This window comes from Megalobrama amblycephala, linkage group LG2, assembly GCF_018812025.1.
Source record: "Megalobrama amblycephala isolate DHTTF-2021 linkage group LG2, ASM1881202v1, whole genome shotgun sequence".
NCBI lineage: Eukaryota > Metazoa > Chordata > Actinopteri > Cypriniformes > Xenocyprididae > Megalobrama > Megalobrama amblycephala.
In genome coordinates this window covers 26,925,297-26,938,680 of record NC_063045.1, presented here as the reverse complement: position 1 = coordinate 26,938,680, position 13,384 = coordinate 26,925,297, and the positions used below count along the sequence as shown (strand labels likewise).

General features: G+C 41.9%; 1 protein-coding gene across 1 annotated transcript in view; it reads left to right on the top strand.

The window, feature by feature from the left end:
- Positions 1-13,384, top strand: part of LOC125254249 (anosmin-1-like) — a 127,003-nt gene that overhangs the window by 95,729 nt on the left and 17,890 nt on the right. The window contains exon 6 of the mRNA XM_048168797.1: positions 4,799-4,928. Coding sequence (XP_048024754.1) covers positions 4,799-4,928 — 130 coding nt within the window. The remainder of the gene's footprint in view (positions 1-4,798; positions 4,929-13,384) is intronic.

Below are 13,384 nucleotides of genomic sequence, written 5' to 3'. Positions count from 1 at the left end.
AAGCTTTTAAACGCATTTTGAGCATCATAGAAAACATTCATGTGGTAGTTCATCTCAGATTTTGTTGATGGTTTGAAATATGTTATTTAAATGTGAGTGTGCAAGGCTGCAAGCAGTTTTTGAGATTTGAAGTTTGTTTGCATTGCTGTTGCACACAATAGGAATAGGAAAACTCGACGATCACTGTTCGCTTGCATTAACTCCGCCCTCTCTGCTTCTGATGGCTGGGGTCGCTCGTGTTTTTTTCACCTTATTTCCCAGCTCATACTTTGCAAGTTACAAAACACACGCACAGCATTGACTGACTCTGAACACGGCTGGGTAATCTCCGAGTCAGATCGGCTCAGGTATACACATAATTTTAAACAGACCTGGGAACCGAAGTAATAGAGTGGGACCCGATCTGGACCCGGCTAACAATTTAAAATATAGACCCGAACCCGTACGGGTCCCGGGTCGGGTCGGGTCGGGTTGGGTCCCGGGTCCTTGGGTCTCGGGTACTCTTTGTAGACCTCTACCACCTGGTCCATGAAGGGAGTGGTGGGAACCTTGGGTACATAGCTGGGCTGAGGTCTCAAGATCACTTGGGTACTGGCCCTAACTCTGGGCATGATTCATAGACCAAAAATGCCTGCAGGTCCCCTAACCTCTTGATGGAGGCCAATAGAACCAAGAGCAAAGTTTTCATAGATAGAATGTTTAGCTCTGCCGACTGCAAAGGCTCGAATGGGACATTCTGAAGTGCTCTAAGCACCAGAGCCAAATCCCAAGAGGGTATGGAGAGAGGGCAGGGAGGATTTGACCTTCTCGCCACTGTGAGGAACCTGATGACCAGGTCATGCTTCCATACCGACTTACCTCCTATGGGGTCATAACATGCAGATATTGCAGCAGGTCAAACAAAATGAAACAAATGATTCTTCACCCGGCCCTCCTCCGGGGGAAGAGCAGCACCACCCATTTCCGGATCGCCCATCTCACGGGGGATGTGCCCCCAGACACCAGCCACGAAAGCTCAGAATGAGACTGAGCATGCAGCAACCTGGGAAAGCATGGCTGTTAACTCTGAATCTGATTCAGCATGAGCACAGCGATTGACATCTAATCCCCAGCTGGAACCCCGAATGAAATGCTAGGTCCCCCACTAGAAGGACCAGCATCCCATCTGGGAACTGCACAGCTTGCGATGAAATGGGGAAATCCTGGCAGGGATTTAGTGCAGCCTGCAGTGTGCACACACTCTCATTGAAGACGCATTCTCTCTCTGAAGGCTCAGCACCGTCACACCAACACTGAACAAAGAGGCTTCCTCCCTGATGAACTCTCTCTTTTTAATTTTAAATCGCTCCACTCCGAAGTGTAAAGCTGAATTATGCATTGCACCTGTGAAATGCAAAAATCGCATGCTAATGTGCATTGGCTCATTTAGTTACACTCAAAGTACATTGGTCTCTCTGCCGAGATTCCCAATTCGTCGGTTCACTCAATGTGAAGTTGAACATGACCAACTGAACAGAAACCTCCATGCTGTTCCATTCTCCATTCACAGATATGAAATAAAGTGAATGGCCATAACATTCATACATTCACTGATTTGTGTATACTTAGGTAGAAATATTTTATATGATATTGTTCATTAGCAATTGGTCTGTGATGTTTAGAGCATTTAGAGAGTGTTTATAATTTACTGTGCTGTAGAGCTAGACACATGACAGCAAGCGATTCAGTCAGTCTGCGCATCTCTCACACTACTATTACCATGTATTAGCAAAGACCTTAAGTGTACTTAGGCCACTTAAATGTACTTGAAGAGAGTGACGCTTTCGTTACTATGATTCTTAACCCTCTACCGCATAGTGTTGCCATATGGCAACATACTCTTTATGTTCATTTCCTTGCTACCGTCTCTTTAAGAGAACATTCTAGTTTTTTTGTTGGTAAGAGAAGACCTTAGTTTAGCCAATGATGTGCTTTGGTTAAGTCACATGACATGCAATTTTTTTTTTCTGTGACGCGATATCTGACAGACTGCTGTCTCTTGTCGGTAGTTGCTGAAAGCAAACTAAAACGTCAGTAACAAACAAGGACCCACCCATGTCACATTCACAAAAAAAATGTTAACATCATCTCAGGTAAGGTATGATGACATATTCACCACTCAAAAAAGTTTTTATGAAATTAGTTTTTGGTAAATCGAGAAAATGTCTGTGTTGCCATATGGCAACACTGCGCAATAATGGAATGACATTATTATAATAGGTTAGATAGCTAGCAAAAGTTAGCTGCAGTCTGTTAAGCTATAACAATAAAAACATTAATGCTAGTGATATAATGTTGATTAGTCATATGTTAAGGACTGCCATGGCATTTATATTATGGATTAAATCAACATCAGAGATCTGCCATCACAGCCAGTATACTGGCCCAGACCAACCACTGGCCACTTCGGTAAAGTTGGTTTTATATTCGCACATTCGGACTTCTGATAAATTCAGACTTTCCAATAAATGTGCAATAAATTAATGTTTGCGAATTTTAAGCAGCGACATGATATTGACAACCAACGATTGTCAACTTACAACATTTTTCACAGTCGATCAAAATAGGCAAGTATTGTTTTAATGGCATATTTACTTGTGAATGTCCACTGAATGTCCAATGTAGTGTGATTAACAAGGCTATTGAATACGGATGTCCGAATGTGCAAATATAAAACCCACTTTACCCAAGTCCACTGGCCTACCATGGTGTCTCAAAAAGGCAGGTGAAAGTGGCTGTAAGTGTATTGTTAGGGCGAAGAGCACAAAATGTGATGTCTACATGTGTCTCACCTCTGAAAAAAAATGCTTTTTGAAGTTTCGTACAGAAAAAAGGTGACGTTTCGAGGATTATGGGGGTTCATGTTCATAACCTTCCTCTCATAAGATTGCGTAATGTTGGATTTTCATGAACTGCAATGTTTTTGGTTTTATGTCAATGTTTTATGATACATGATGAACAGTATTAGATGTTTTTAACTGTCTACATTTGCAATTTAAATAATATTCATGACAAATTTAATGAAATTTAAAGAATATAAAGCATTATTCAGCAAAAGAGAATGGAAAAGCACAAGATGTTGGAAAATAAGTATAAGGTATTGTTTATAATTACTGCTAAAGCTTATAATAGCACCAATTGATTCAATACAAACAACATTTCTGAGGAAAAATATTAACTATATACACTTACACTTATTCTAAGTTATTTCCACTATTGTACGTTGTTGCCATATGGCAACATATCATAAAGTACCTTAAAATAATATTTTTTTCCAAAATATTTTTTACAGCACTTTAAGTTAAGCCATTCTAAGAAAAGAAAAAGAGTCAAATATTTTTTTTTTTATAGATTTATCATAATGCGTGCGGTAGAGGGTTAAGTACAAGTACTTAAGTACAAAATACTTAAGTACACTTACAACAAGTGCACTTAGTAATAATGTAAAATTAAACCTTGTACTTTAAAATTGATTTTAAATTATTGTTTTAATAATTGTTTGTCGTGCTTTGAAGAAGTACAATTATTTTGATGTGTTTAACATACTAAAGCACATGTAAATTGCTTGATTATAATTTTAATTGTAGTGTTATTCAGTGTTATTTAAACTATCCACTAAATTGTGACTTCATGATTACGTGTGTAATTACAAATATATTTAAATACATGGCATACAAGTTTCAATGACATTAAAGTATATTTTAGTTTATCATAAATGCTTGTCAGACAATAGAAGTAATTATAAAATGGCATATGAAGATGTATTTAAGCCCTACTTGAGTGATTTAAAAAAAAAAAAAAGCACTCTAAACTTAACCTGAACAGAAATTCAAGAAAATCACGACGTGATCCAGGATGACATTACAATAAACCATCCACTTGTTTCCGATGCTGGAATCCTTCTGATGTTTTTACAGAGACACAAACAAGTTGTTTAAACTGGATGCATCAAAGTGAATGTTCTTTCACTTTTCCATGTGTCTTGTTGATCAAACTAAATGCACATCTGCATACTGTACCCAGTGTAGACAAAATCCGTGATATATAACGGGGCCTGTGGTGTGATGATGTATAACTATTCATTCATGTCTTGCTCTGGAGGGAGCCATATGCAAATTTATTTGCCCATATGACATCACAGATCCACCAAGATGTTTTTTGAGCTTGATTAAATAAATGCTTTGTTAATAATGATCAGGAAATTTTAAACTATGAAACTTGCAAGATGTTTTAATGGTTCAAAGATCAAGGCAAATTTGAGTTCTCATTTCATGAGCCATTTAAAGTATGCTAAAGTGTATTTCTTTTTCACAGAGTTAAACATTTTTCACTTTTTAAACTGAGGAAAAGTCAAAATAATTTTCTACACAACATACCAGAGATGCTGTACATTGACATTGAATTGAAAATAATTCAGAATGTGTGTGTCAAAATCACACAATGGGTTTTTTAGTGCCCACACTTAAATGAGAGCTCTAAAGTAGTTCTGAAAATTACTGCTCTTCTCAGGAGATTAAGACACAATGAAAGAAACAGGCAGCTCATTGTGCATTTCCTGAGCTCTCGGTGGGATCTGTGATGTAATGGATAGGGATGTTTGAGCTGTGCTTTTCAACAGGCCTCTATAGAGAAATCTCCCTGCACTGGATCAAGCTGTCATTACTGTGACTCTTATCAGCATACAGCAGTGATGGAGCTCTTCCATCCTGCATCGGGAGTGGATTTGTCTTAATTAAAGACTCTCTGACCCTTCTTGCAGACCATGGAGGACCGCTCCGTGTTGAAGGACATCCGGCCCCACAGGTGGTACCAGTTTCGAGTAAGTGCGGTCAACAGTCAGGGCACAAGAGGCTTCACCACTCCCAGCAAGCATTTCTTTTCTGTACGAGGTAAAAAACTCTATCAGCAAAACATTGTTTTCTGATGGAAAACTTTTTATTTGTTTTGGATAATGAAAGTAATAAGGATGAAGTCAAATAGACTTCCTGATGACATGCACTATTTCAAAGGATTATATTCTAAAACAGTAATTTTCCACACTCCCTTTTGACCTGTTTTCACACATTTTGCATCATGACCAACACTGCAACAGCAGGCCTATGTTGAACTGGTTTCTTTAATAAAAGTCATAAATTTAAAAAATTTGTATATTTACACTGAGTAAAAAGCCTGTCTTGTTGGCAAAGGCTGTTTACACTAACTCCGCCCACCAATATCTGTCCACACAAGATTAACAAAGATGCGCACCCCTTAATGTCTGCAGTTGCATAGGCTGTCGGGAGTGTGGCTTGTGGAAATAGCTTTTAACGCGATCAACCCGAGTTCGAATCCGCCTTTTCTCAAACTTGCTCTTCTCCCTTTCCCATCACATATCAGATCGGAAAGGCATTTATTTTCAAGAAAAATGAAGGAAATATTTGAAAAGTGGAAATAAAGTGCCTAACGAGTGTTTAATAATAAAGTATGGGTAAGGTTAGGGGTAGATGTAGGGAGAGCTTTTTTGTCCCAATAAGGCAGCATCCATTTAATCATTTTAATAAATATAATCATTTACACTCTGTTATTATTGCATCCTGTTAATATACAACAATACTGAGGTGCAAATAGTATCCCATAAGTATAAATAGCATTTAACAACTATTTGCACTTATTGCAAAGAACTGCTACTTTTATATAGTATAAATAGAATATATCGCTATTTTCACTTAAATAGCATCTACAGCTATTTGCACTTAGTGTAAAAAGCATCTATTGCTAAGAAAATATGCTATTTTCACTTAGTGCAAATAGCCACTGTACATACATTATTGAAAGGGACATTAAGAACTATTACAAACTTGATCATCATGAAATGGCGAATTAATTTACTCAGCTACACTTTACAATAAGGTTCCATTTATTAACTACATTCATTAACATGAACTAACAATGAAAAATACTTTTAAAGCATATAAATAAATGAGAAATGTATGAAGTTTGAGTACTGAGAAAGCTTATTTTTGATTTAAGGAATCAAAGAGGACTATGTGGAGGTATATTATGCACAGGAGCTTGTTTGGTTTTGATATGATTTATCTGATTTGTATAGCACTATTATCATCCCTCCCATATGTTTGGCTGCTTGGATCCATTACTCGACAAAGTAAATATTTTCTGAAGAAGAGAACCAAGAGCAAAGTTTTCATAGATAGAATGTTTAGCTCTGCCAACTGCAAAGGCTCGAATGGGACATTCTGAAGTGCTCTAAGCACCAGAGCCAAATCCCAAGAGGGTATGGAGAGAGTGCAGGGAGGATTTGACCTTCTCGCCACCGTGAGGAACCTGATGACCAGGTCATGCTTCCATACCGACTTACCTCCTATGGGGTCATGACATGCAGATATTGCAGCAGGTCAAACAAAATGAAACAAATGATTCTTCACCCGGCCCTCCTCTGGGGGAAGAGCAGCACCACCCATTTCCGGATCACCCATCTCAGGGGTGATGTGCCCCCAGACACCAGCCACGAAAGCTCAGAACGAGACTGAGCATGCAGCAACCTGGGAAAGCATGGCTGTTAACTCTGAATCTGATTCAGCATGAGCACAGCGATTGACATCTAATCCTCAGCTGGAACCCCGAAGTGCTAGGTCCCCCACTAGAAGGACCAGCATCCCATCTGGGAACTGCACAGCTTGCGATGAAATGGGGAAATCCTGGCAGGGATTTAGTGCAGCCTGCAGTGTGCACACACTCTCATTGAAGACGCATTCTCTCTCTGAAGGCTCAGCACCGACACACCAACACTGAACAAAGAGGCTTCCTCCCTGATGAACTCTCTCTTTTTAATTTTAAATCGCTCCACTCCGAAGTGTAAAGCTGAATTATGCATTGCACCTGTGAAATGCAAAAATCGCATGCTAATGTGCATTGGCTCATTTAGTTACACTCAAAGTACATTGGTCTCTCTGCCGAGATTCCCAATTCGTCGGTTCACTCAATGTGAAGTTGAACATGACCAACTGAACAGAAACCTCCATGCTGTTACATTCTCCATTCACAGATATGAAATAAAGTAAATGGCCATAACATTCATACATTCGCTGATTTGTGTATACTTAGGTAGAAATATTTTATATGATATTGTTCATTAGCAATTGGTCTGTGATGTTTAGAGCATTTAGAGAGTGTTTATAATTTACTGTGCTGTAGAGCTAGACACATGACAGCAAGCGATTCAGTCAGTCTGCGCATCTCTCACACTAGTAAATATTTAAATATATAAATATATAAGTAAATATTTTCTGAAGTAATTTTCAGATAAATTTATTTTGCACAGAATAAAACACAGATATAATAGTTCAGTCAAATATGGCTTAGGGGCTGGTGGATAGTTTCCAGGATTGGGTTTGGACCTTGAGTTTGGATTTGGTTGGAAAATCCATCTTGGATCAAAATTGAAGATATGATCATCTTTATCTCAGAGCAGCAATCTGATGTGGCAAGCATTTTTATGCATGTACAAACTCATCAGCACATGGCCTGGTTAAGGCTCCGTCCAGCATCTAAGAAATAAATTCTGTATGAATTTATTTCTTAATTTCTTCTAGAGATGCACCAATACCACATTTTCCAGAACCAGTCTGATACCTATACTTTCATTTCTGGTGCTTGCCAATACCTGTATTTACATTGCATTTTACTGTCAAATTACTGTTAAAAATGTGTGCCTTGTTTTACATTCTTTGTTATTGACATATCCGACCAAGTTTCCAACAAACTTCCAGCAATATCTGTGAAAAAGGGATGCGCTCAACAAGCTTGTTAGTCTGCAGCAGCTATATAGATGTAAACACAACCCTGATTTCCAAAAAAGTTGGGACACTGTACAAATTGTGAATAAAAACAGAATGCAATGATGTGGAAGTTTCAAATTTCAATATTTTATTCAGAATACAACATAGATGACATATCAAATGTTTAAACTGAGAAAATGTATAATTTTAAGGGAAAAATAAGTTGATTTTAAATTTCATGACACCAACATCTCAAAAAAATTGGGACAAGGCCATGTTTACCACTATGTGGCATCCCCTCTTCTTTTTATAACAGTCTGCAAACGTCTGGGGACTGAAGAGACAAGTTGCTCAAGTTTAGGAATAGGAATGTTGTCCCATTCTTGTTTAATACAGGCTTCTAGTTGCTCAACTGTCTTCTTAGGTCTTCTTTGTCGCATCTTCCTCTTGATGATGCACCAAATGTTTTCTATGGGTGAAAGATCTGGACTACAGGCTGGCCATTTCAGTACCCAGATCCTTCTTCTACGCAGCCATAATGTTGTAATTGATGCATTATGTGGTCTGGCATTGTCATGTTGGAAAATGCAAGGTCTTCCCTGAAAAAGACGACGTCTGGATGGGAGCATATGTTGTTCTAGAACTTGGATATACCTTTCAGCATTGATGGTGCCTTTCCAGATGTGTAAGCTGCCCATGCCACATGCACTCATGCAGCCCCATACCATCAGAGATGCAGGCTTCTGAACTGAGCGCTGATAACAACTTGGGTTGTCCTTGTCCTCTTTAGTCCGGATGAAATGGCATCCTAGTTTTCCAAAAAGAACTTCAAATTTTGATTTGTCTGACCACAGAACAGTTTTCCACTTTGCCACAGTCCATTTTAAATGAGCCTTGGCCCAGAGAAAATGCCTGCGCTTCTGGATCATGTTTAGATATGGCTTCTTTTTTGACCTATAGAGTTTTAGCCGGCAACAGCGAATGGCATGGTGGATTGTGTTCACGGACAATGTTTTCTGGAAGTAATGCAGTAAAGTAATGTGATGCAGTGCCGTCTAAGGGCCCGAAGATCACAGGCATCCAGTATGGTTTTCCGGCCTTGACCCTTACACACAGAGATTGTTCCAGATTCTCTGAATCTTTGGATGATATTATGATAACTTCAAACTCTTTGCAATTTTTCTCTGAGAAACTCCTTTCTGATATTGCTCCACTATTTTTCGCCACAGCATTGGGGGAATTGGTGATCCTCTGCCCATCTTGACTTCTGAGAGACACTGCCACTCTGGGAGGCTCTTTTTATACCCAATCATGTTGCCAATTGACCTAATAAGTTGCAAATTGGTCCTCCAGCTATTCCTTATGTGTACATTTAACTTTTCCGGCCTCTTATTGCTACCTGTCCCAATTTTTTGGAATGTATAGCTCTCATGAAATCCAAAATGAGCCAATATTTGGCATGACATTTCAAAATGTCTCACTTTCAACATTTGATATGTTATCTGTATTCTATTGTGAATAAAATCTAAGTTTATGAGATTTGTAAATTATTGCATTCCTTTTTTATTCACAATTTGTACAGTGTCCCAACTTTTTTTGGAATCGGGTTTGTATTTAATTTGTTCAACATTACATTAATTAGATACATTTACTTCATAGACATCCATCTTTTCATCTCCATTATGCCCTCTGTTTGCTCTGTTGTCTCTGTTGTCAGTGTTTCTCTGAACACACTGTACAGACGTGAAGTTACGTGAAATTAGGAATACTGATTCACCACACCTGCACCTTCTCATCATTCACATTCACCACCTGCACTCCGTTGTCTGGTCTCGTCGTACACACACGAACAGACTCCTTACCTGATACTCACCTGTGGACTTACCTGACTCTGTGTATCCAGTTTCTTGTCATCCATCTTTTGTCATCTGTTCCATGCCCTCTGTGTTCCTGTCCAGCCTGTCCGTGTATCACCTGCAATAGAGATCCAAGTTAAGTCTTCATCTGATTCACTCGAACTGTTTGACTCACCTTTGCTACATCCAGATCCTGTTGTTCAAGACCATCTGTGAAATAAACTCTTTTTATATTTCTACTTACCTGGCTGCTGCCTTCTGTTCTGTGAGAGATGCAGAGTTCAACGAACACTGGAGGAGATCATTCTGCCGATCCATTCGCAGACATAGTCCAAGCAGTTCGTCAATCACTCACATCGTCAACAGCCGCTGCTTCGCCTGCTGCCTCTGCCAGTCCCATGGCCCGACCAGTGACATTCACCAGTGAGGTGGAGGATTAAGATGCAGTCTCACCAATTCTTTAACGACAGAGCTCGAGTGGCATTTGTTATCTCCCTGCTCTCAGGAAGAGCGCTTCAATGGGCACAATCCCTGTGGAATTCCAACACACAGGTAACCACATCATTAACAGAATTTATCTGCCATTTTAAGGAAGTTTTTGGTCAGACTGCATCCAAGCTCTCTGTGCACGATCAACTGTTTAACTTTTGTCAAGTAAACCTATCTGTCAGCACTTATGCTCTCCAGTTCCACACCCTGGCTGCTTCAAGTGGCTGGAATGAGAATGCACAGCATTTCGACGAGGGCTCAACAATGACGTTCACCAACTCATGGTAATCTATGACGACTCAATGGGGTTAGAGAGCTTCCTTCAAAAGACTATTCGTGTTTCTCAGTGCCTGTCCACTTGCTCACTGCCCTTATTCGTTGCACATCCTCCGTCCTCTGTTCCATCTGTCGCCCTTCCAGCACCAGAACTGATGCAAGTGGACTCTTATCATCTCACTCATGTGGAGGATACTCAGTCAGCTGTGCTTATATTGTGGGGAGAAGGTCACATCCTTACCAACTCTCCCGTTCGACGACCACACCCAGCGGTGAGTACTATTCAACTTCCTTCCAAAATCGCTCCATTAACTAGAACTACCGTACATGTTCTAACTACAAATCTGTGTTTCTGTATCGACTCCAGCTTAGTGAGGAACTTAATCTCTCACCAACTACTCCAGAAACTCAATGTCAGGAGGAAACATTGCTCCCAAGAATTAACCATTCACACCATCCAAGGAAAGCAGCCGGGTCATGGTCGCATCAGTCACTTCTCCCCCACCTTGACACTCCGCATCGGCTGCCTACATCTGGATAAGATCTTGTTCATGGTGCTGGATGTTGCAACACCAACCCCAAATAAACTGGAACACGGGAGAGATCCTGAAGTGGAGCGAATCCTGTCTTTTGAACTCTTTAACTCCTGTTATAAAGTCTTCAGTCCTTCACTCTCAAAATCCATCCAGTCTGGTCCAACCTGTGGTCTGTTCAGTAAGTGGCTACATTACTACCACCACATCGGCCATGGGACTGGGCCATTGGCCTGCGACCTGGGGCTACTCTGCCTAAGGGCAGAGTTTACCCACTGTCCATCAGAAGGCCATTGAGGAATACATCAACAACAACAATTCATTCATTCATCTACATCCCCTGCCGCTTCCAGGTTTTTCTTCATGGCCATGAAGGACGGAGGCTTGCGGCCGTGCATTGATTATCGTCACCTCAACTCCCAAACCGTCAAATATAGTTCCCTTTCGAGGGAACTGGCGCTGCATCGCCATGGCAACGCTTTGGGGATCCGCCACAGTGTAAGCACTCCTGAAGACGTGTACAACTAGTCCAATCGTGATTGGTGCAACGTCATCCCGTGATGTATGCCGGAGGAACGCGGAAGCTATAAAAGAGCTGTCAAACACAGCTGTTTCAGCTACTGATCTGAAGCAAGCGATTTGACAGGCATGCAGGAAGTATGGCAAGGGGACGCAGCGTCTTGTTCCCCTCTCAGGGTTCCCCTCCCCTGCTCAGTCTTATTTGGTGTTGTTTGTCCCGTAGGAAATCTATATATATTTAAAATGGCGAGTGAAGGCAATAACCAAAACTTTAGAATGTGTATTCCTCCCTGCCAGTGTTTTATAACACAGGGGGATGCACACAAGTTTTGTGTTTATTGCATGGGAGCGGAGCATGCACATTCAGCCTTTGAGAAGGCTGACTGCCCAGCTTGTGAAGCGTTTCCACTCAAAACGCTCCACTCCTGACTGGCTTTATTTTCTGAAAGTGGCCAGTTTGGCGTTCCTCGTGGCTCAGGCCCCGTGGCTGCTGAGGCAGCTCGCTGCTTGCAGTCATGGGGTTTGCAAATGGACCTGGCGGCGGGGGGTGAGACGGCTGCGGCCCTTTCTCAACCCTCAACCGCTGGGCCCAGTGCTCAACACCGGGATCCGGAAGCCCGCTCCGTGGTTTCTTCCGCCCTGTGCGAGCCTTTAACGCTAAGTCCATCTGCTTCTGAGGAGGTAGATGTACTTAGTATTGACTGTGATATGAGTGATTTGGGTGACTCGCCAGCCCAATCACCACAGTATGAGGAGCTTGTGGAGGTTGTTTCTCGAGCCATGGCAAAATTAAACATCGATTGGCCGGCCGAGAGACAGGAGGAGCGTAGTAAAAGAAACTTGATGAACGCTCCCTCCAGTCAGTACAACAACCTCCATGTCGGGGTTTGCTGTTCTTCCAGGATCTCCACACTGAGGTGGTGAGATCCTGGAATAAGCCATATTCATCTAGGCTTTTGAGCCCCACCGTCCATCACTATTCATCTCTGGTGGGGCTCAAGCAGAATGGTTATGGGACATTGGTGGGCAAGGTGTATATGGCAGCAGGTCAGGCCGGTGCCTGTGTTACACACAATGGCACTTTTACAAGCTTATCAGGCCGACCTGCTGAGGGAAATGGATGAGGTGGAGGAGGTGCGGCCCAACGATATTAAAGAGCTCCGTTGGGCCACTAATTTATCTCTCCATGCCACAAAGGAGACGGCTCATGCCATCGGCCGCTCCATGGCAACGGAGAGGCACCTCTGGTTGAACCTCTCGGGCATTAAGGAGAGGGATAGAACTTTCCTCCTTGATGCCCGGCTGTCGCCATCTGGTCTCTTCAGCAACGCTGTTTCTACAGTCGTTGAGAGATTTCAGGAGTCGAAAAAACAGGCGGCAGCATTTCAGAGGTTCATCCCGCTAAAATCCAAATCCCAGGGGGCTGCAGCCAAAAAGCAGCCCCGCCCATATTTGCCGAGCTCCTCATACCGGCAGGCACAGAAGGAGAGTGTTGCCTCTCGAGCGCCCGCTGCAAAACCTAAGGCGCAGAAGCAACACTCTCAACCGAAGCCCCAAAGAGAGAAGACGGATCTGAGAAACGTCATTCTCTCTAGACGGGCTTCGGGAAAGAGGTTGTGATGACTTCCCCTCCAGGGCGGGAGCTTATTACAGCTGCTCCCTTCATGGAGCCCTCAGGAAATCGATTTGTTAACCCCGCCACCCTCGGCGCTTCGGGGCACAACGATTTCCAACGAACCCATAACTCAGTGTTCGCACAATCTTGTGACGCTGGGGGGTTCGCTCTCAATAGAGAGGCCTGTAGAAAATTTAAAACGGTTGAACCCTGCCGCAGACGCGCTTCAGGGCACCCAACCTGCTCCATCAAGTATGGCTAGGGCCAGCCCCGAGAGGCTGG